Source organism: Triturus cristatus, chromosome 8, assembly GCF_964204655.1.
Source record: "Triturus cristatus chromosome 8, aTriCri1.1, whole genome shotgun sequence".
Lineage (NCBI taxonomy): Eukaryota > Metazoa > Chordata > Amphibia > Caudata > Salamandridae > Triturus > Triturus cristatus.
The window spans coordinates 1,624,077,373-1,624,100,468 of record NC_140591.1 but is presented as its reverse complement, the minus strand read 5'-3'; the positions used below and the strand labels follow the sequence as shown (position 1 = coordinate 1,624,100,468).

Genomic DNA, 23,096 nt, shown 5'->3' with positions numbered 1-23,096 from the left:
GCGAAGCGCACCGTGCGCGCATGGAACGAACTGCGTTAAGTGGGCGCGCACGCCACAAATGGCGTAAAGTAACTTAGCATTTAAAAAACCGTAAAAATTCACTGAAAAAACCATAGGTTTCACACATGTTATAGTTAGCTGGACATTTTACTGATAAAAAACCAATGAAATTCCCCCGTTATAGTTACTGTAGGCAACTATAACTCACGCGACCGTAATCCTCTGCTGATGACATATGTGTCTTTATGAAAAAAAAATATTTGTAATATATGTATAGCTAAAATTTAATGGAAGAAGACATGGGCAAATAAGTGTCTAAATACAGTATTAGCATCAGCAGAGGATTGCGGTCGCGTGAGTTATATTTGCCTACAGTAACTATAACGGGGGAATTTCATTGGTTTTTTATCAGTAAAATGTCCAGCTAACTATAACATGTGTGAAACCTATGGTTTTTTCAGTGAATTTTTATATATATATATATATATATATTACCTACTGGCGGTCGCCAGTAGGTAGTTATAGTTAGGACCCTGTTTCCATAGGAAATCCGCAACATTCTATTTGGAATAACTTTGGCGCTGGTCGACGAATCCTCGCAAAATAGGTGGGGCGCTCCGCTCCGCTCCTACCCTGAAAGTCTCGGGGGGATTCGTCAAGCAGGGGCCGAGAAAAAAGGGGGGTCCCAAAACGCGTTTTCCCCATGCATTTTTCCATAGGACCTTTAGACACAGCTACAGCCCGAACGGCTGAACAGAATTACTTGAAATTTGGCAGAGAGGTAGCCATAAGGTCAAGGAAGTGCCTTTTGCAGGTCTGGTGTAAATCTGTTCAGTATTTCCTGAGAAAATAGCATTTAAAAGCATATATATATGTGGGTGGAGCCTAACCACACATCTCATCCTGAGATCTGATTGGCTGTCAGCACTTCATCCAAGAAGTGTTGGCAGCCATCTTGGGACCAATATACATGATAGCACCTCATTAAAAAGCATTGCAGTTAATAGAAGGTTTTAAGACTTTAGTTACATTATAAATCATTTGTTGATGGTACCATACTCATTTTAGGAATTGTGGTATGTTCTAAGGTGATTTCACCATGTGATAAAGCCTTCTGCTGGGATATCATGATTGAGAGAAAAATATTTTCTCATGCTTTTACCACAGAGGTTTGGAAGGTGATCTATAGGCTAAACTGAGAGCTTATTTTCTGTAAATTCACATTATCTTTCTCAGTCATGTGAGAATGAAGTCTGACATTCTCAGTAAAACATGTACATCCAACAAGGGCAGAGACTGTCAGTTGATTCCTTTGTGTTCTACTGCAGCTTCCCAGAGTGTTCCAAAGAACTACTAGAGCGCTAACAGTCCTACTTATGATAAACGTATGGCACACCTGAAGCCATCTTGCTTGGATTAAAGTGGTAACTCTTAAAACATTTAATTTAAAAAGGAACAAAATGAGGGGGTTCATTTTTCCATAAAAAGTATGACTAGTGCTGCAGAAAGAAAAATTAGGGCACATTTTGAGTGACTTCTCAAATCCTCTTCTATTTCATTAAAAAATTCTGACATGCAGACTGAAACATGCACTTTCAATACCAGCAGCAGTTTTCCTTGGTGAGCAGTAGCTTTACTACAGTGATCTAATGAGCAAAAAGAGTGCTAACATTCTGAATTTATGGCAAATGTGTGACACATCTGAATGCCTTCTTGATGGAATCAAAGTAAAAAACTGAAAGTATTTCCTACTGAGGAGACTGCAGTAAATGAGGAAATTAGGAAACTTCATAACAAATAAGTCTCCCAAGATGGCCACCAGAGACAAAAGAGCCCAAATGTAGCCCAAATATCACCCAGATGTAGCCCAAGTATAGCCCAATGACAGAATGTCCCAGAATGTTCTTAAAAACAACTAGAGCGCTTACTGTCTTCATTATGACAAAAGTATGGCACACCTGAAGCCATCTTGATTGGTATAAACTGGTAACACTTAAAACATTTAATTTAAAAAGGAACACAATGAGGAGGTTCATTTTGCCATAGAAATTATGATTAATGCCGAAGAAAGAAAATGAGGGCACATTTTGGGTGACTTCTCAAATCCTCTTCTATTTCATTAAAAAATTCTGACATGCAGACTGAAACATGCACTTTTAATACCAGGAGCAGACTTTCATGGTGCAGTAGTTTTACTACAGTGATCTAATGAGCAACTAGAGTGCTAACATTCAGAATTTATGGCAAATGTGTGACATATCTGAATACCTTCATGATGGAATCAAAGTAAAAAACTGAAAGCATTTCCTACTGAGGAGACTGCAGTACATGAGGAAATTAGGAAACTTCATAACAAATAAATCTCCCAAGATGGCCACCGGAGACAAAAGAGCCCAAATGTAGCCCAAAATCAACCAGATGTAGCCCAAATATAGCCCAATGACAGAAGTGTGCAAAACACTTATTATTTTGTGTTTTTGCAGTGTTATATAGTGCAGACTTGTCAGGTATTGGAGTGCTTTACATGAGCATTGGTTACATCACACAAGAACAAATTCATTTTGGTTGTAGACATGGGGAGACTAAGTGATTTGACCAGAATCACAGAATGTCGAGCTGAAGCAGAAACTTCAACCTGGTTCCCCAGTTGCAAAGTCTGCAGTTCTGGAAGTAACACCACATCCTCTCCCCTAAGTGCAACATTTAATCAAGTGGTCAACTGGATAAAAAAACATAAAGATAACAAATAATTTAAAAGTGCTTTGTCGCTATTTGAAAACTCAGAAAATATGTCCTTATTTTAGTCTTTTAGAGCACTAACCATAATTTTGATGCCAATAAAACCCTCTCATATATGTAATTTCTAAAGGAAATGCTCTAGGTATTACAGTTTTGATTACATCAAGATGATGTCAGGCGTTCCACACTTTTGTAATAAATATAGAATGTTAGCAATCTAGTTGTTCATTAGGATACTGTTGAGAGGCAGAGGCCAGGGGCACGGACTCTGAAAATTGAAGGCAGGTAGGAGGGTGCAAAGGCAACAATTTAACCACACTGAGCAGGCAGGAAGGGCCGTGGAAGCACAACAGACTATGGAGGGCAGTGGAAAGGGGGGCAGGGGTAACAAACCAACAATACAGGACTTGCAAGAGAGGCTGTTGGAGGGAAGATCTATTACGGGTCAAGGAAGCTAGGGGCGGTCCCCAGATCCCCGGGAGCCACCACAGAACTGAGCAGGAGAGTGAGTCAGGGACAAAAGGGGCACCTTAATTTGAGCCGGGGTGCCTAGGAACGCTTGCTCCAAAAATGAAGAAAACAGACATATGAGACATGGAATTGGAGGCAGAATACAATGGCAGTTTAATGAGAAGATGCAACTTCAAAGAAACCGCAGAATAGAGACATAAAGTACAAAATACAGAATCCAGATAATCATACAGCTGTCATAATATTCTCTGTATCTCAATTAATGTACTGACAGAGAGAGAGAGAAAACACATCTATAAATGCATCATGAGAAACAAGTTACACCAAGGAAAATGTTACCTAGGAACACTCACGTTTACTCTTAGAGCAAGCATTCCTGCAATTACAATACAAAATCTTTTAAATGCAAAAGTAAAGAGAACAATGGTTAAACATAACATGACATTTCATATAGGTAAAATAGAATAAGAAAAATAGCAAAGCAGAGCAAGACATTTTAAGCAAAGGAAGACAAGAGCTCCCAGCTCTTGGGGAAAACCTGCACTGCCTGTTAACCTACATACAGACGGCGAGGTAGTCCGTCGATATCTGTGGGTGCTCCCTTTTTATATCATTTTGTGGGCTCCTTTGCACGCTACATCTACCTACGTATGCTACCAAAAAGCTCCGTCTGCAGATTTTACCAGACATTTCGTCATTTACCCACTTAATGCTGACAATGGACTGGGTGAAAAGGTCAGTCTCTCAGGCCAATCGCTTATCGTAAGTTCCATAGAGCAAGCAGAAAATAATGGGTATTGTACGGGAATTCAATATATTCATGTATAAAATCTCCTCAGTTCTCCTAACTTGACGCTCTGCGGTTGCCACTTCCTTAAAAGCGGGAAACCTGCCCAGGAAGCAAGTACCAGTCCAGGATGCAGCCTACTGTATGTCGACAGCTTCAGGGGGATGTTGAACTTTGATACCGAGCACGGAGCACTCGGGTAGGGTGGGGGCTACTAGTTTGGATCAGAAGGCCTCGCAGACCTGCCTTCAGACTGCTATACACTAAAATTGCAGAGCTATGGTCAATTTAACAAAGAGGCCTACATATTGAACAGAAGGGCCTACACAGGGGTTTTATGCTGGCTGAGTGGTAAGGATGTCTCAGGATAATTATATAGCAACACAGGACCCGCTGGTCAATTTAATACGGCCTACAAATGCAGCTGGCAGGGCAAGGACAAGGGTCTCATACTTCAGGTGTGGACAGAACGGGCCAGGGGCCCCCTGTGATACAAAATCTACCCTCCTTCAAGGCTGTGGCAATGTAATAGACCATTGTGGGCAGAAGGAAGAGGCAATGGTAGTACAACCATACATGCGAACAGACCCGATTCAGCCAGGAAACGTCCAATGTTTTTAAGCTCAAATGGGCTTTATTTGATCTGTCTCCTGTCTACAATATCCTCTTTTTCAATGTAACCCAAAGGGGAAAATCAATACCCCAGTTTTTTTTCAAAATCTCCCTCTTACCAAGTTCAAAATGTTCGCAAGTATGGTACATTGGATCATGGAAGGAAATGGGATAGGGACATGGACTTGGATAACAGAGGACAGGAGGGACATGGAGAGGTGCACCAAACTGACCCTGCAGGGCAGGCATCAGGGTTTGCAGCAGCACAATACACCACACAGGGCATGCAGGACGGGAGTGCAGCACAACAATCCATAGAAAGCAAGAGGGAGGGGACAGGACCATGCACATGGACAACAGAGAACAGTGGGGCAAGAGGCAATGGTAGCTAGCTGACCATAATGGACAGACAGGAGAGAAAGCTGCAGCATAACAGACCATAAAGGGCAGGAGGGACGGATCAGGGGCATTACAATGGAACAGACAAGCCAGGAGGGAGGGAGTAGGGCTGGGGGCAAGGGGGCAGGGCAGGAGCAGCAAGATAGCCATGGAGGTCAGGCAGGATGGGCACTAGAAGCAAGACACACCATGAAGAGCAACAGTGAGACTGTGATGGCATACACACAGACCATGGAGGGAAGGTGGGAGGGGGTCAGGGGCAGCTAACTGACCACACAGGGAAGGTGGGAGGGGCCATGGCAGCACAGAAGACCATGCATGGCAAGTGGGAGGGTTAGTGGCAGCACAATGGCTATGATGGGCAAGAAGGAGGGTGGAGGGGCATGCACAAAGGACAATGGAGGATAGAAGGGAGGGTCAGGACCTGTGCACAGACAAGAAAGTTCAGGGGAAGGGACCTCACAACAGACCACACGGGGCAGGCAGGAGGAGCAGTTGCAGCACAACAGACCAGGGAGGGCAGAAGGGTGTGGCAGTACAATGGACCATGTAGGACAGGAGGAAGAGGATAGGGGCATTGCATGTGGACAGGCAGGGTGGAGGTGGCAGGGACAGGTTACAGTCATCTGACAATGCTAGGCAGGTGGGAGGGGAGTGGCAGCTCAACAGAACACTCAGAGTAGATAGGAGTGGCAGGTCCATGGGACATGGTGGGCAAAAAGGATGGAGCAGGGGCATGCACAAAGACATCGGAGGGCAGGGGGAAGGAGAATAGGGGCAGCAAGCTAAGCACAGAGTTTAAGCAGGAGGTCAATGATGGGGCATAGAATTGGGCAATGGAGGGCAGGAGGAGTGGACTGGTACATCATACTAAATTGAGGGCAGTGGCAGCACATCAGACCATGCATGGCAGGAGGGAGGAGGCTAGTCCATGGATTCACACAACAGAGGATAGGGAGGAAGGGGATGGGGCAGCAAGCTAACTGTTCAGAGAAGGCGGGTATTAGGAACTTTATTGTTTTTAAAACATTGTGTCTGTGCGAACTACTTAAAATATGAACAAGTATGCAGCATAATCTCACTTTTATTCAGGAAGAAGAGGACGTTTGTGACTGTGACTCCGGGCTCACTTGGCAGAAACACCCCCTGACCCTCCACCCCCTATCGCAAAATGTAATGCCCGTGAAAAGGGTAGGTGAACACAGTGTTATATAGAACATAGTCCTGAGAGCACGATTGAAAATGAAAACTAGATATAGTTTATGGTATAAACTATGCACCAAAAAGTGTGATATAAGATGAACCGGGCGTGAAATATAATATGCAATACATTGTGCGCAATGACAGATTCATTGGAGAGCGCGAGATAGCACAGGCACTAGCGCGTGCTATGCGATATGCGCCTTGGAGTGTAATATGCACAGGGCAGTGTTGTGTAACCTAACTAGTCTCTAAAGTTGTAATATAAAATATGTGCTGGGGAGTGTAACGTTGCATATGCACTGTGACAAAGATATGGATCCCAGATTATAATATGTATGGCATAGCACTGTGCGTTATAACATAGGCATCGAGAAAGGCACGTTAGATGGGGCAATATAACCCGTGCGAAGACAAGTGTGGCATGACATATTCACGGGGTGGTGTTACAGTGCACATGGGCTAGAGAGTGTCATAGCATATGCACTAGCTAGTGGAATACAACACAGAGGTGTGTGGCACTCGGCAGGCAATGGTGGGTGTAACACAGCATTGGGCTCTGTCAGGAGCACGCTGTGACTCTCAAGTGATGTTCGTCCCCTTTCCAGAGAGTAAAATAAAAAGTATTACACATCCGGCAGTGGATGTGTGTTTTATTAACTGTGAGGGGGGTTTCTTGCATAGTTTTGGTCGAATTTTTGTCGAATCCCCTTTGAATGGCTTGGTGTGCATGTGTATTAAATGTGCCCGTCAATAGCTACCCATGTTTGTATAAATAAACGACAAGGGTGTCTACCAGGATTAGGCACGGTAGGGCATCAGACATGTCAGAGCTTCACTAGTGGTGTAAATACATTCCACGTGGATTCATTGCATGCATAGTCGCCTTTTAATGAATATCACGCAAATCGTCATGGTGATAGGTACGTACGGTTTGTCCAGCATGTCCTAGGTGTGTCTATAAATATATATTTTTTAAAAATAATAAAAAACAGTGGCCGGCCCTGGGGATTGGGGTCAAAAAAATATAATTAGGAGACTGGCCCTGGGGGATGGGGTCATCAGGGCCAATAAATTAGAATAAGAAGGGGAACCAAACAGCCCCCCTTCTTAAAAAACTAAAATAAATAAAAGACTGGCATCGTGCCGGAGGCCATGCCCCCTCCGTGCAGCACTCTGCAAACGCGCCCCCAACAGGCATCTCCAGTATGCGCCAGGGAGCTGCGCTGCAGCCAGGTGTTCTGAGGCCAAGCCCCTTTTTACACCTCTCTGCAACGCAGCTCTGTGGCGCTTACTGGAGGTACCTAGTGGTCTAGTTTGACCCTAGGACCCTTAGGATTCAGGGGGACTTAATCTCTCAACTTAGAACAGCCACAGGGCGCGTTTACACAGTGGTGAAGGGAGGGGACGGGGCCTGAGGTGACGTGTGCAAACACGCACTATGGCATGTTTTAAATTGGGGATATAATTTCCCTTCAATACTGAGGGCCCCTGGGGGCTAACTAGCCCACCAAGTGCTTCCAGTAAGCGCCACTGAGCTGCATTGCAGAGAGGTGGTCCAGGCCGTGCCACTTTTTACACCTCTCTGCAACGCAGCTCTGTGGCACTTACTGGAGGTACCTAGTGGGCTAGTTGGACCCTAGGGACCCTCAGGATTCAAATGAACTTAATCTCCCAACTAAAAATGGACACAGGGCGTGTTTACACAGTGGTGAAGGGAGGGGACGGGGCCTGAGTTAACGTGTGCAAAAACGCCCTGTGGCCTGTTTTAAGAGGTAGTTTTAATCCCCATGCCCTATTATACACTAGGGGCTTACAGAGGAGGTCATGCTAATCACAGGGGGACCCCAACGCATAATGTTCCCTAGTGTATGTAGGTGTTTTCACTGTATTCTAAGTGTCTTTTAACATAGCACTGGCTCTAGGACTGGTTAGTCAGACTCAGTTACCACCAGTATCCGTCTGAAAAAGTTGAGGGTACAGGATGATTTTGCAACAAGGCTTCTTTCTGCTCTTCTTTTTGTTCTTTCTGCACGTTATCCTTCTTCCTGCACTTATCTTCGTATTTGAGGACTTCTGTTGCTTCTTTCTGCACTTCTTTTGTTTCTTTCTGTGCATTTTTTCTTCTTTCTTCACATGTCCTATCTCTGTAGGCATAGTTAGAAATTAGCATTTAAAAAACCTTGCAAATTCACTGAAAAAACCATAGGTTTCAGGCACGTTATAGTTAGGAATTAGCATTTAAAAAACCTCAGAAATTCACTGAAAAAACCATAGGTTTCAGGGGTGTTATAGTTAGCTGGACTTTTCACTTGTACAAAACCATTGAAATTCCCCCGTTATAGTTAGTTCAGCTAACTATAACTCGCGCGCCCGCAATGCACTGCTGATGACGTCACATATTACATCACTCATGACATGGTCAGTGACATCACTCATGACATCAATGATGACATCTCAAATGACATCACTGATGACATCACTGATGACATCATCCTTGTGATAGAGTGGCAGACCTCCTCTCACCCTAATATAACCTTTGATACACACATTCAAAAATAGAGACTAAAATTTTCAAAACAATGGACATACCAATACCAGTTACAACAACCTCTTCAGTAATTCTAAGATCCACATACACATCCACTCATTCACCAACAGTCCTATACAGTCACTCATACATGTACTCACTCATCATATGTACTCATACACCTATACATCCTGTTACACAATGCCACTCATCCATAGAGTTACTCACACACATAGTCACTCATGCTAATAAAGAATCAAACATACATTTACTTGCATATACAGTTATACACACACCACCATACTTACTTCTACGGAAACTTACACATACTTAGTCTTTTAAACAATCACTTATAGAAACACATACTTATTCATACAGGAACTCTTTCAATCTCTCACTCTCACATATACTCACATATATACACCAATAGTCACATATACTAGTTTAAAACATATGTAGTTACTCATAAAGACACTATTGAGACAGTCATTCACTCACTAACACACCCATACACACACTCATCCACCCATACAGTCCTGCACACATGCTGTGTTCAACACATACAAACAGTGAGTCACTCATTCATGCACCTATGCACTACGTAATACCCCCCACCGAACCATGCAGACACTCAGACTGATACTCAAAAAACCAACTAATAACCTATATAGACACCCATGTAGCTACTCACCAACCCATGCAGCCACTTATACACAAAGTGAGAGACTGATACAGATATTTACATATTTAAACATTACTCACTAAGCCATGTATTCACTATGATACACTTAATCAGTCAGTTACACAATCAATTTTTCAAAAACAAATCATCCATTTAGACACTTATATACCCATTTATTCTTCCATCGACCTTGAGATATACATATATAAAACATATTTAATTTTCAGAAAAACACACATTCACTGGATGATGTCATCAGTGATGTCATCAGTGATGTCATTTGAGATGTCATCAGTGATGTCATGAGTGATGTCACTGACCATGTCATGAGTGATGTAATATGTGACGTCATCAGCAGTGCATTGCGGGCGCGCGAGTTATAGTTAGCTGAACTAACTATAACCGGGGAATTTCAATGGTTTTGTACAAGTGAAAAGTCCAGCTAACTATAACACCCCTGAAACCTATGGTTTTTTCAGTGAATTTCTGAGGTTTTTTAAATGTTAATTCCTAACTATAACGTGCCTGAAACCTATGGTTTTTTTTGTGAATATATATATATATATATATATATATATATATATACACATATATATACACACACATATATACATTTTCTATATGCTCTGGGATCCCGCACATGGGCGGGGATTATTCATAGATTAGGACTATTGAGGAGTATCCCCTGGATGAGAATAGACTCAATTTTATCATCATGTATCACTTGGACAGTCGACACATGGTTATAAGTGGCGAGGAGGGAGACAATATCATTATTTGATAGTTGTCTGACTAGTCTATTGTGTCGGGAGTAGTGGTCAAGATTCAGCTTGTGACTCCCATCTGTGTTTGTGGGACCCAAGTATTTTCAGGGCAGGAACCACAGTGGCAATTGGGCATAGGGATGATGTGATTCGGAGGTAAGTCGACTGTAAGGACATAGTATGTTCCATGTTGGAGGTGCTATGTCCTAGTTTAAGGAGGTCAGCCCTAATCAGCAGTAATTCTGATTTTATAGCCTTAAGCGTAGAATAAGTGTTGCGGCTCGTAAAACGCTTGTGACTATTGGAAGCACTTAGATATGGAGAACTAGTCAAGTCAGACTGATTGGGGGGCAGTTGTAGGTAGAGTCCACTTTCGGATCGTTGGTGGAGGCTGTTTGATAGGGACTGGAGCATGTACTATTCTGGGGGATGGGAGAGTTGTTACCGAGTTCCTTAGAAGATGGGAGGGAGTGTTGGAGGAATGTTTTTGTTATAAGGTATTATGAGCAATATCAGTTGAGTAAGGGCCATTATGTACTGCAATTAAAACCATGGATGAGTTGGAGTTTGCCAGGAGAGAGAGTTGGGAAGAGGGGCATTGGGGAATGTGAGAGGTCATGATGTTGCATGTGGAAGAGTCGGGGGGAGTTGCGAGCGGAAGGGCGGAGCAGTGGCCGAGTCCAGTTTGTTCTTGATGTAGGAAAAGAGATTGAAGAATAGTTCCAGGTTGCATTCTGAAGATTGAATGAGCATGGTGCCATTGTTCTAGAAGGAGATGGTGGTTTCCGCACTGTACAAAGGAAAGGGTGCGATAGGGAGTTTCTGGCTGAGTGGTATTTCTTTGGTGGTGGTACCGAGTAGAGAAGAAAGCACTTCCCTCCACTGTGCACGCCGATTGGTTGTGAAGATGAGGTCATGCAATATAATGCCCTTGTTGTAGCAGAAGTAAGTGTCTGTGATAAGAGTTTCTTTATTTAGATTGATATTTTTAAAGGCGTTTTAGGATCGGTTAGGAGGGTAGTTTATTTGGATGGAATTGCTTCCTGCAGGGGACAATAGGGCGTTCATTTTGTTGAATCGGGAGGATTCCATGCTGATTGAAGAAGTCATGTAAAGCAAGAGGATATCAATCAATCAATCAATCAGGGAATTGTAAGCACGCTACTCACCCGTGAGGGTCTCAAGGCGCTGTGGGGGGCAGGGGTGGCGGGGGGAGGAGAGGGGTCAGCAGATCTGTTTAGCCGAAGAGCCAGGTCTTGAGGGTCTTCCTGAAGGTGTTCAGGGAGGGGGCACGTCTGATGTCTGCCGGTAGCTCGTTCCAGGTCTTGGCTGCAATGTGAGAGAAGGATTTTCCGCCTGCTCTGGCTTTGTGAATGCGTGGGGTTTCGGCCAGTACGAGGTTGGAAGATCTGAGGTTTCTTTTGGGTACGTGGAAGTTGATTCTGTCATTGAAGAATTTGGGTCGGTTGCAGTGTAGGCATTTGTAGGCGTGAGTGAGGATTTTGAAAGTGACTCTTTTCTCCACGGGGAGCCAGTGGAAACTTTGTAGGTGTTGACTGATGTGTTTGTGTTGGGGGATGCCGAGGGCGAGTCTGGTGGAGGTGTTCTGTATTGTCTGGAGTTTGTGGAGTAGGGACTTGTTGATGCCGGCGTAGAGTGGGTTACCATAGTCCAGTCTGCTGGTGATGAGTGCGTGGGTGACTGTCTTCCTTGACTCAGGGGGGATCCACTTGAAAGTCCTGCGGAGGATGCGGAGGGTGTTGAAGCAGCTGGAGGTGACGGCGTTGACCTGTTGGTTCATGGAGAGTGATGAGTTGAGTACGATGCCGAGGTTCTTGGCATGGTCTGCGGGGGTAGGTGGGCTTCCGAGGGCGGTCTGCCACCAGGTGCTGTCCCATGTAGAAGGGCTGGTACCGAGGACGAGGACTTCTGTCTTCTCGGTATTGAGCTTCAGGCAGCTGTTGGTCATCCAGACTGCGACGTCTTGCATTTCTTTTCTGGAAGTTGAGTTTTGCAGTGGCGGGGTCTTTGGCGAGGGAGAGGATGAGCTGGGTGTCGTCGGCGTAGGATACGATGTTGAGGCCGTGTTGTCGGACAATGGCTGCGATGGGGGCCATGTAGATGTTGAAGAGGGTGGGGCTCAGGGATCAACCCTGTGGGACTCTGCAGGTGATTTTCGTGGGGTCGGAGAGGAAGAGTGGGAGTCTGATCCTTTGGCTTCTTCCGATGATCGGATCACGTCCAGGGCTGTTCCTTGTATGCCTGCATCGTGAAGTCTGGTGACTAGTGTGCGGTGGCAGACGGTGTCGAAGGCCGCTGATAGGTTGAGTAGGATGAGGGCTGCAGAGTGGCTTTGGTCCAGGAGGGTGCAGATGTCATCTCTGGCGGCGAGTAGGGCGGTCTCTGTGCTGTGGTTGCTTCAGAATCCGGATTGGGACGGGTCGAGGACTGCGTTCTCTTCAATGAATCGTGTCAGTTTCCTGTTGACTGTTTTCTCTGCAACTTTGGCTGCGAAGGGGAGGAGCGAGATGGGCCGATAGTTCTTAAGGTCGGTGGAGTCAGCTGTGGGCTTTTTGAGCAGAGGTCTGACTTCTGGGCGCTTCCAGTTGCCTGGGAAGGTGCCTGTTTTGAAGGTGGTGTTGATGGTGCTTTGTAGTTCAGGTGCGATGGCAGCCGCGGCTCTGTGGTAGATTTGAGGGGGGCAGGGGTTGGTGGGGGCCCCCAAGTGGATGCTTTTCATGGTCGAGGTGGTGTCTTCGGCCGTGATCAGTGTCCAGTTGGAGATGGTGGGCTGGCTGGTGTTCCCGGGGCAGAGGGGCCATCTGTGACACCTGGTGGATGGTCGATGAAGTTGTTGTAGAGGTTTTTGATCTTAAGGTGGAAATAGGTTCCAAGCTTGTCGCAGAGGTCTTGGGATGGGGTGATGTCTGTGGCTTCGCTGCATGGGTTGGTGAATTCTTGAATGACACTGAAAAGTTCCTTGGAGTTGGTGGAGTTCGCCAGGATTATGTTGTGGGTGGAATTCCTCTTGGTGGCTCTGATCTGGTTGTGGTAGTCCGTCATGGCGTCCTTGTAAGTGGTGTGGTTTTCGGTTGTCTTGGTGTTTCTCCAGTTCTTCTCCAGGCGTCTGCAGGTGCGTCTGGCTTCTTGGGAGAGTGGTGGTGAACCAGGCGGCTTGCCTGGGGCGTTGTCTGTCAGAATTGCGTAGCGGGGCGAGCTCGTCTGTGCAGTCGGAGATCCAGGTGTGGAGTTCTCTGGCTGAGTCATTTGCGTCGGGTGCCCAGGTGTGCTTGTCTCGGTTGAGGGTGGAGTTAGGTTGCTCGTCAGTAACCTTGCTTCAGTTCCTTCATGGTGGGCTGGTTTGGGTGCCTTGGGTTTGTTGATGGCGAAGTGTACGCAGTGTGGCCGGTCCATGGCGGCTGCGTTGTGTGGCTGAATTGGATGCTGTTTCCTGCCGTGAAGATGGGGTCGAGGGTGTGTCCTGCTCTGTGGGTCACTGTGTTGACGAGTTGTTTAAGTCCGCTGCTGGCAAGGTTGTCACGAAGGATAGTGGAGTTGGGGGTCGCTGGGGTTGTCAAGGTGGAAGTTCAGGTCTCCAATGAGTATGTAGTTTGTTGAGGCGATGGCGTGGGGTGCGATGAAGTTGGTGATGGTGGTGGCGAAGGGTGTTCGGGGGCTGGGGGGTCTGTAGACGAGGTTTCCTCGGAGTGTGGATTTAGGGGTGGTCTGGATCTGGAAGTGCAGGTGTTCAGCGGAGGGGAAGGTTTCGCTGGAGGTGGTGAGGTGGAGGGTGCTCTTGTGGGCGATAGCGAGGCCCCTTCCTGGGTGGTTGGTGCGGTCTTTCCTCTGGATCTTGTATCTGTCTGGGATGGCGGTGCTGATGTAGGGGGCAGAGGAAGCATTGGTCCAGGTCTCTGTGAAGAAGGCGATGTCGGGCGATAGAGAATTGAGTAGATTTCAGATTTCCATGGCGTGTTTGTGTACGGAGCGTACGTTGAGGAGGATGCAGTTTAGGGTGTCGCCGGTGATGGCGTTGGCGATGTTGGAGGCTGGGGTGGCGGTGAGCTTCCGGCGGCAGTGGAGGCAGGAGAACTGGCCATGGGTCGTGTTCGGCGAGGCCTGTTGGCATTCTCTAAGTCTTCCAGGGTTGAGTGCGAGGAGGGTGGTGGTTTCATAGCGATGGGTTAGGGAGGTCCAGGGTTCCTGACGCTGGCCACGATCGGGCGCAGACGGCTTGCCTTTGGAGAGCCGGCGGCGCACCCGCTGTGCTCATTCGCTGCGCGGTCCGCCATTAAGCAGGGGAGGTGGGAGGGAGTTGAGGCTGGGAGGCAGGAGCGGGGGAATTCCAGGGGGGAGGGTCCGCAGGGGCAGCAGCGGCGAAAGGAACAGACAGGCACGAGAAAATAAAAACAGTGGTGGAATTAGAGCAAGATACAGATGAGGACATAGGGTGGAGACCTCTTCCAAGATGGCTGCCCTATTGGAAGCAGTAGTGGAGCTACTATATAAAGAAGGTGAGAAGTCCCTTTTCTGTTTTAGCTAACTAATAGGGTAAGATAGTTCTCAGTAATTTTCAATTAAGGTTGATGTGCGTAGGCTCATGTGAAAACAAACAAAGGGGCCATCTTGGGTGGCACATAGGAAGGAGGTAGTAGAATAGAATATCAACAAGACGGGCAACAATTGTCTGGCGGAAGGAATTTCAGAAGATTTGATGGGGCGGCAGGCAGGGTTTACATGACATCTGACATGACATCTGTTAATGGCGTTGTCGTTAGGGGCAATGTTTTTAAGTTCATATTTATAAACTATCAATCTTAATAAATGTCTTTCTATGCAGTACATGCAACGCTTCCACATGTTGAAGAAATACACTTTTTCGAATCTCGATAAGACTATCATATTTTACATTTTAGCCCAGGTTTATGAATGTGCCACATAACCACAGTTTCTGTGCTGCCTCACGTGAGAGTGAAAGAGCAAGAAAACCCCATATGTACTAAAGTATGGCACTATTCTGTTCCCTCCCTAGCACTGGCACACAATCAGGCTGCTTAGCACCACACACACAATTTTGCATCATAGAGCAACTCTAGTGCAGAGGTATCTGCATCATGACTAGCATAGGTTTTGTACTGGAAAGTGTACCCTTCCAGTAAAAAATACTAATCTTAGGCTATCTTTAAGATATTTGACTCTTCAGATGTGCGCTGTACAGTGCAAAAACAGATGCAAAGTAGAAAGCATTAGGAGAAATAAAAGCATTCCTCTTTTTTACACCTGCTTCAAAGTGGTGGAAAACCCTGTCTACTATTGTCAATAGATGGTTTTTTGTGTCAAAAACCATATGTGGTTGCATGGGAATGCCCATGTACCACCAATAGAATGTCCCAGTTGAAGCAGTATAACACAAAGCAGCATTACTTTTGTGGTGAAAACCCAGTGCAAAATGTTTGTAAATCTGATCCGTAGTTTGTTGCACCATTTACATGCCTAACTTTTTCATGGATTACCTCGAGCACAGACTTGTAGAGCCAAGCCAGACATTTGGCTCGGGCTTGGATCGCCTTATTATTTTGCTGGTGCACCCACTTCTATTTGCAACTCAGGCGGAGCACATGGGTCGTCAGCCATTTGATAAAATGATTTGCAGAAGACCAGGACTGCAAACATAGAGCCCTGCCTACATGTACCTATTTGGCAACTCAACCATCAAGGCTTCTCACAGCAGAGACGAAGAATAGTGTATGATGTGAAAATACGTTTAAAATAAGTGATCCCAGGGCAGGGACTCCGGAATGTTGTGTTGAATGTGACCGTAGTCAAGAGATCCAAGAGAGAACTACTAGGACCATGTCGGGCAGCTTTAGGGGAAGTGTTTGGGCATGTCCCCCCCCCCAATGTATTCTTGGCTTGGTAGTTGGGTCTGGGGGCCGAGTCCAGTCTCCAATGGCTGTGTTACTTTTTCTTGTTGTTCTCATTTCACTGAAAGCTTTTAACTTGTTCACTTTTTGGAGTAGAAACTTGAATATATATAGTGACAGGTTTACCAAAAAAATTGTAAGTCTGCACCCATGGACATACTCCTTGAATAGGTGCAAGCTTACTACTTTGTGGAATTCACAACCCTTGGCAGTAGTAGGCTTGAAATGTTGCACCAGTCACAGGTTTCCAGGCATACTGCTAGCAATCAAACACCCAAAATAGTCTAATTAGTGGCAATCACTCAGGTTAGTATTCCAAGCCATCCTTTTTCACCGACTGTGCCACTTTAGACAGAGGCCCACGTAAGGTAAATCAGTACCGACCCTGTTCCTCATGGAAACTATCCTTCCCAAATGTTTGTCACCTCACCCCTCCACCCTAATGCTTCTTTAGTTGGGGAATTTGAGATTCACACCCCCCGAAGTTCATTGGCTAAGCGATGCCCCTGGATTTCAATGCCTTTAGCAAAGTCACCACCACAGCAGGTTTGTTAAAGGCAGTGAGGCTTTGCTGTGCAGGTACCATTTTCAACGTGCTCGCACAGCAAACTGTTATGTTTTCAAAAATAAGCTCCCAAAATGGGAGTCTGATTGTTTAGAAACAAAAACTGAATGGCCCTGATGCACTGGGGTTTCTTCAAAAATGTCATTGAGGGTCATTATTCCGATTTGAAGTTTGGGACCATAGAGCTTTTCCTGACAATCGAGAAGAGGAAAAGAATTATATCACAATGTCCACCCTTAATAGCGTGGACAGTCTGACATCCATTTACTGACAGTCCAATTTAAGTTAGGCCATAAGTTAAGTTTCCATTTGCAAACCCAGCCTAGGCTCCACAATCGGATGCATCACTGTTGCCGACTCTAAATAGATGGTATAAAGTAATAAGGAAAATCAGAGAATCACCAGAGACCTTGGGTAATTGTATAGGAACTAAACACAGTGATCCCTAAGTAGACAATGCTGACAAATAATAAAAATCAAACAGCAATTTCATTACAAAAAACATATACAAAAAAGCAGATAACAGCACAGTGGGTGCCAGCAAAAACATGCTTAGTGCTCTCTTCTGTGTGACGCACACCTGTAATAAAGGTGATCAAGTGTGTATCAAATTTACAAGATTAGCGAGGCCTATTTAAGTAAAAGTACACAATGACTGGAGTCCGTGATGTAGTCAATGACATTTCGATACCTTTAGGAATGCGTGATAATCATCAGACCTCAAGGGAAATTTGACCCTAATCGTTGTGTACTTTTACCTAAACGGGCCATGCTTTTCTTGGCAATTTGATTTCCACTCAAATCACTGTTACATCTATCATCCTTGGCGTGGCATTTCCCACAAACCTTTTGCTTTCACCCCTCCAGTTTTGCTGAATTAATTTTTGTTGGCTTTTGTACACTTTGACACTGCAAACCAGTGAACTAAAGTGCTGGTGCTATCTCCTTAAAACTTGACAAAATTAGTCTACACCTAGTTGGCACATATAATTCACTTGCAAGTCCCTATTGCTTGATGCTACATGTAGCGAGGACCTGTAAATTAAATGCTACTAGCGAGCCTGCAGTACTCACTGTGCCACCCATTAAAGCAGCCTTGTAAAACATGACTAGGGCCTGCCACTGCTGCCTGTAGTGCAGTTTTGCCATTTTGACCTTGCACAATAAACCTTACCTTTTAATACATATAATCCTTCCCCTAAGGTAGGCCCCAAGGGCTATTAGGGCAGGGTGCTTTGTATCTTAAAAGTGGGACATGTTTTACTTTGTCCTGACAGAGGAAAGACTCAAAATCGTTTTTCTCCCATTGACTAACACCTTATTACATTTAATATGTGATAACTTTAGGTTGGGAGCTGATAGAGATATGGTGTTTACACTCAAATGAACTATAATTTTAAATCCTCTTTAATGGTGAAGACTGATTTTAAGATACATTTCAGAAAATGCCACTTTTAGAAATTTAACATTTTCCTGTCCCAACCATGTGTGCCTTTGCCAGTGTCCTGGGCTACATGGCTGTCAATGGCTCCGCTATTGGGGTTTCCGTATTGCTTCCAGACAGTAACACAAAGGGGGATTAGGTTTGGACAGCATGGGCCATCTTGGCAGGATGACTAAAGAAGGGATGTACCCAGCCCCATTTAAACTTCAAAGGGCTTTGCCTCCTGCACAAGCAAAAGGAAGCTGTCACCAGGCCTGCCCTGCCTTTTGCACCCCCAAATAGGTTGTAGGAGTGACGGGGAAATAAGCTGGACTTTGCAGAACCAGATGAGGGGGTAGGACAGGGAGCCCTCCCACACACAAAGGCTGGCACCAGGTGTAAATACTGGACCTCCAGGGCCACTCATCAGAACACTCCTAGACCTGTGGGAGTTACAGAAGAAGGACTACCCTGCTGCCAGAGGACTGCCCATATACTTGAAGGACTGCCTTGCTGTCTGACAAGGAATACTGAGCCTGCTTGGCTTAATTCTAGGCTAACCAGAGTAAATCCAAGGGTCAGTTGGTTGACCACCTGTGTGAACTACAGGGACGCAACAAACGTCAGAGGCCTACCTGCAACTGGAACCTGCCTGGACCTGCTGACCTGTGTTGGGGTGAGTCCCAGACCCCCCAGAGGTGCTTCCCCAGGTCCTGTACTGTTGGCTGGCAGTAGACTGTACTACGCCCAAATAAAAGGTAAAACCCCTGACATTTGTGTTCCTTTCAACCGCAAACCGGCCAGTTTGCGCCAAGACTCTGCTGCCTGCAATGACCACTAATTCAAAGCTCCGGTGAACCCTGCTATTCACATCGACCACAATGAACGGTAATGTCAAAGCTGTACTTTGATCTACGGCAACGACTGTCGCTGACGCTAAGCCGGCTATTTGTGCTGCAGCAAAAACCATCCATAACACATGACCTGCTCTTCACAGTACACCACTGAAGGCCCACTCCTCTTGGCTACCTCCAACGCGAACAGAGCTCTTTATGCCAGATTTATAAAGTAACTTTTAAGCAAGACTAACCAGGTTCCTGTATCTGACCTACGCTCTATCGCGGTCTGCCTGAACTTGTGACTTTCCCCAGGTGAGAGGGACCAGATGACAGGGAGTGCCGCTTTGTTCTTTCAGATGCTATTTTCACTAAAAACCTTAAAACTGCATATCTCCAATTCTACTGAATTTTTGTTGTTCTGATATTCTATTTATTAAAATGTACTTTATTCTTCTAAATTGGTTTGGGATTTTTCGTGTGTTCTGTTTTCACTTTATCGCTATTTGCGTGCTGCATACATTCTTTACACATAGCTTTCAAGTTAAGCCTGACTGGTTTGTTCCAAGCTCCCAGAGGGTTAAGCTCAGGGTAATTTAGAGTCTTTTGTGGTTCACCCTGACAAGGATTGTGGGTGTTGCCTGAATGGGCTTCCAACCCATCAACCAATAACACAATTTCTTACAATCACCAAATCACAAGTGTAAATCACATATATGAGAGCACCAAGTAAGCTTATCACTGGCACTCACTGTGACATCTGCTTTACTGAATATATGTTTTTGCAATTCAATTATCTTTTGACTTTTACTATTTGTTAGCATTGACTGCTTGGGGTCCACTGTGTTTATTTACTGTGGACTCTAAATAGAGAATGGAAACCCTGAGTTTGGTTGAGTACCCAGTTTTTTAAACTAACATTTTCTTCTTCACATTCTCGCTTTTCAAAAGACTGTCACCCTGAAAATGACTCCAAGTTTGTGGCAGCAAAGGCCCGTCAGGGTTCATGCGAACAGAGCGTGAAGAAAGGTTTGAGCTGGATTAAATGTGAAGAATCAACTCTATAAGAGGTAAGATGGCGGTAATGCATACGGAATGGCTCTGAAAGATCACAAATGACTGACCTAAACAACCTTATAGAAGGGTTTTAGTCACATTCTTAGAAATTCTATTCCAGTTTAATGGCCGCTCTAGGAGCAAACACTGGCTAACATGAATGTAGGTGCAGAATATTAAAGAAATTAGAGCATGACACAAAGTGGTACTTTTGTGTCCCTAAAGAGGAAATGTGAGATCCAAGGCAAGAAAATGATCCATTGCAAATGAGATTTCTGGCATCTAATAAATTGTAAAAATATGTTCCAAGCTGCAAGGCAAGACAGCATCTTACATTACAATACATGAAGTTAGTCGTATTTAATAGAACTCTATTAAACCAACTTTAATCAATCTTAGAGTGAGAAACTGTCAGCTTTTAATATATATAATCAAAGAGGAGGAGGATCTATTTACAAAGCTGCCTGAAAGAGAGGACACAAGCTGTGTAAGTCTTTGAGCATCACTAACCTTTCTTCGACCTTTGCCGGCATCTTTAATGGTAAAGTAACCAAAGGAATCGGTCGGCATCTCCTGTATGTGGTTCTTTGGGTCCCAATTTTTTTTTACACCTGAAGTGACTATCTGGGCCTCTTTCACATGATGTTCCTTGCTGTAGCCACAAAAACACACCTCCCTGAAAGAAAAGATAGCAACTTAGAGAACGAAAGAAGGCAGTACAAATTTTAAAGGTAAAGAAGGCAAAAGAGTGAAGAAAGTGAATGAGAAAAGCACTAAAGGAGAAGCTAAGGGAAAAGGAAAGGCACTATACCTATTTATGAGTTAATGTGAACATATCACGACATCACAACTGCAATGGCAACCACCTTGAGAGGCTGGACCTCCTCACCCATGCAGCAGGCAAGTTCAGACAGGGATTATTCACAGGGATGGTATTTGAGCACTTGATGGAAGACCAAATGATTGATGAGGATTGGAATCATTTTTGTTCTAACACACACATTTACATATTACAAGACAACTACAGGGTCACCTAGTTTGGAAGGATGACAACTGTGGTAAACTGGCAGTTCTCATCCTCTGCCAAACCTGTGGTTCCGACACCCTTCTCTGAGTGGGAAACTACTGATGAAGTATTAGTCAGTCAAAGGCTGCGGCCTGTCGGTCACATGGTCGTAACTTTAATGCATTTTAGTAGGCCTTTCTACTTAGATAGGTTAGTCTATTGCGAATTTTCAATGCACAGGTCTGCCGCAGGAGTAATGGCAGACCCGGACAGCAGTGCTTAGTTTGTAAAAAAAATAAGTGCCAGGGCTGTAGTCAGGAGGCCTCCACAGCTTGTGCCACCCATTGACACTGCCAACATTGCCAATGACAGAACCTACACAACTACTGACCAGCACCCTGCTGCAAGTGTGACAATTCCAATTATTCCAGGCCCCCAAAGCTATAAAAGCTTGGGCAGCAGGTATTAGTTGTTCTTAATGTATACCGAATTAGTAAACCATTGCTGTTCTGCCCATCTCTAAATTATACAAACACCACCACCATGTGGCAGCTGTCATGAGTGCCCCCGGTGTTGACAATTAAGTGCTGGTGCCGAGCACCGGAAACCACCAGCTCAAATTAAGCACTGCCGGACAGGTAAAATTAACTATAGTCCTCAAGCATAGGAAACAAATCCCAGGCAAATTAGGGCCACGGTTTTTACTTATTTGTAGAAAAAACTCCTGCTTTGGATTTTTGTTTTTGAAAAGCAAAAGTGGGTATCAAGCAGGCGCCAAAAACATCGTGGTTGTCTCTTCATTTTGCAGTGACTCAAGGGGAAGTCACTGGCACTTGTTTGCCTTGGTTCAGGCAATGGCGAATGTTCTTTCTACCTCCCTGTTTCATGAGGGAGAGGAGGATCCAAGCTGAGGAGTAGGATTGAAAGAGCACCCTAATCTTGAGAGACTAGAAGACTTTCACTGCCTAAAAGAGTGAAAGTCTGCGCAGTGGCTCTTTAATAGCAATCTACAATTTGACCTTCAACCTGCTGATCTTGAACAGCCATGAAGACCTCGGCTGTAATGGGATCTAATCCATTTTTCCTACAGAAATGTATGGCCAGTGAGGGTGACATCTACAAGAGAACACACAAATCCATGGGTGGGGGATGCCTCAATTACTCCCTGGCGGAATGGGTGTGCGGTACAGTTTCTGGCAGCAGCGAACGTGCTCTTCCCTCCTGCCACTTCTTCATGGTGATGAAATCAAACATCTCTCTGTGCACTCTTACAGTGCACTCACGCCAGGCAGGTCCAGGGAGTCTCAGATGGATAATACGGCACAGAACAGGGGTGTACACCGGATCACTATTCCCCAAGCAGCAGATGCAGAGGTTATGCGTGATCAGATGCTGAAAATAGCATTACATGCATGCATAATAATGAGTGCTGAGGGCTTAGCAAATCAGTCTGAAAGAAGGACCTGGTGGCAGAACAGCAATAAATATTCCTGAAAATATTCGCAAAAATAGGGGCTAGATCTTGCTATGAATTCTCTGAAGACAAGAAATTAGTAGTTACTTATCTGTAGTTCTCCTTCAGAGAATGTTCATTAAAATCTAGGCACTGAACTGTCTCATATGTGTGCAGCATGTTAATCACTTATGAAAAGATATTTTTTGTTAGTGCGTTCTGTTTTTCACTAGATAATCAAAATCTTCCACCATAATACAATTTCACTATCTATTAAAGGCGATACTGGCCAGTTTAATTTGTTTTCTTAACAAACATCCAATTTAAAAGTTAAATATCATCAAATGAACCAGGTGACAAGAAAAATAAACTCGTTCACAAACCTTTTTTTTGTGAAATGAAAAGAAAAAATAGGCCTATGTTGCCATAGGCTGCAACTATGTAAACCTGGAAACTTGACTTTGTAGCTTTAAGGAAAAATCCCAATCATTCACCACGAGGCTCTCCGCCTCGATGGCAGTTGCTCCAGGTCTTTTTTAAATGTGACACAGGATACCGTTACAGGAACCATCAACATCCATTGTCATTCCTCTAACGGTGACCGACGGTTGCTTATGATTTAAATAGAGATTCCTGTGAAAGAGAGAAC

The 23,096-nt window shown here is 44.8% G+C and overlaps 1 protein-coding gene across 1 annotated transcript in view; it reads right to left on the bottom strand.

Moving 5' to 3' along the window:
* LOC146808453 (transient receptor potential cation channel subfamily M member 2-like) overlaps nt 1-23,096 on the bottom strand; it is a 2,757,229-nt gene that overhangs the window by 2,604,184 nt on the left and 129,949 nt on the right. The window contains exon 4 of the mRNA XM_085623562.1: nt 20,499-20,664. Coding sequence (XP_085479688.1) covers nt 20,499-20,664 — 166 coding nt within the window. The remainder of the gene's footprint in view (nt 1-20,498; nt 20,665-23,096) is intronic.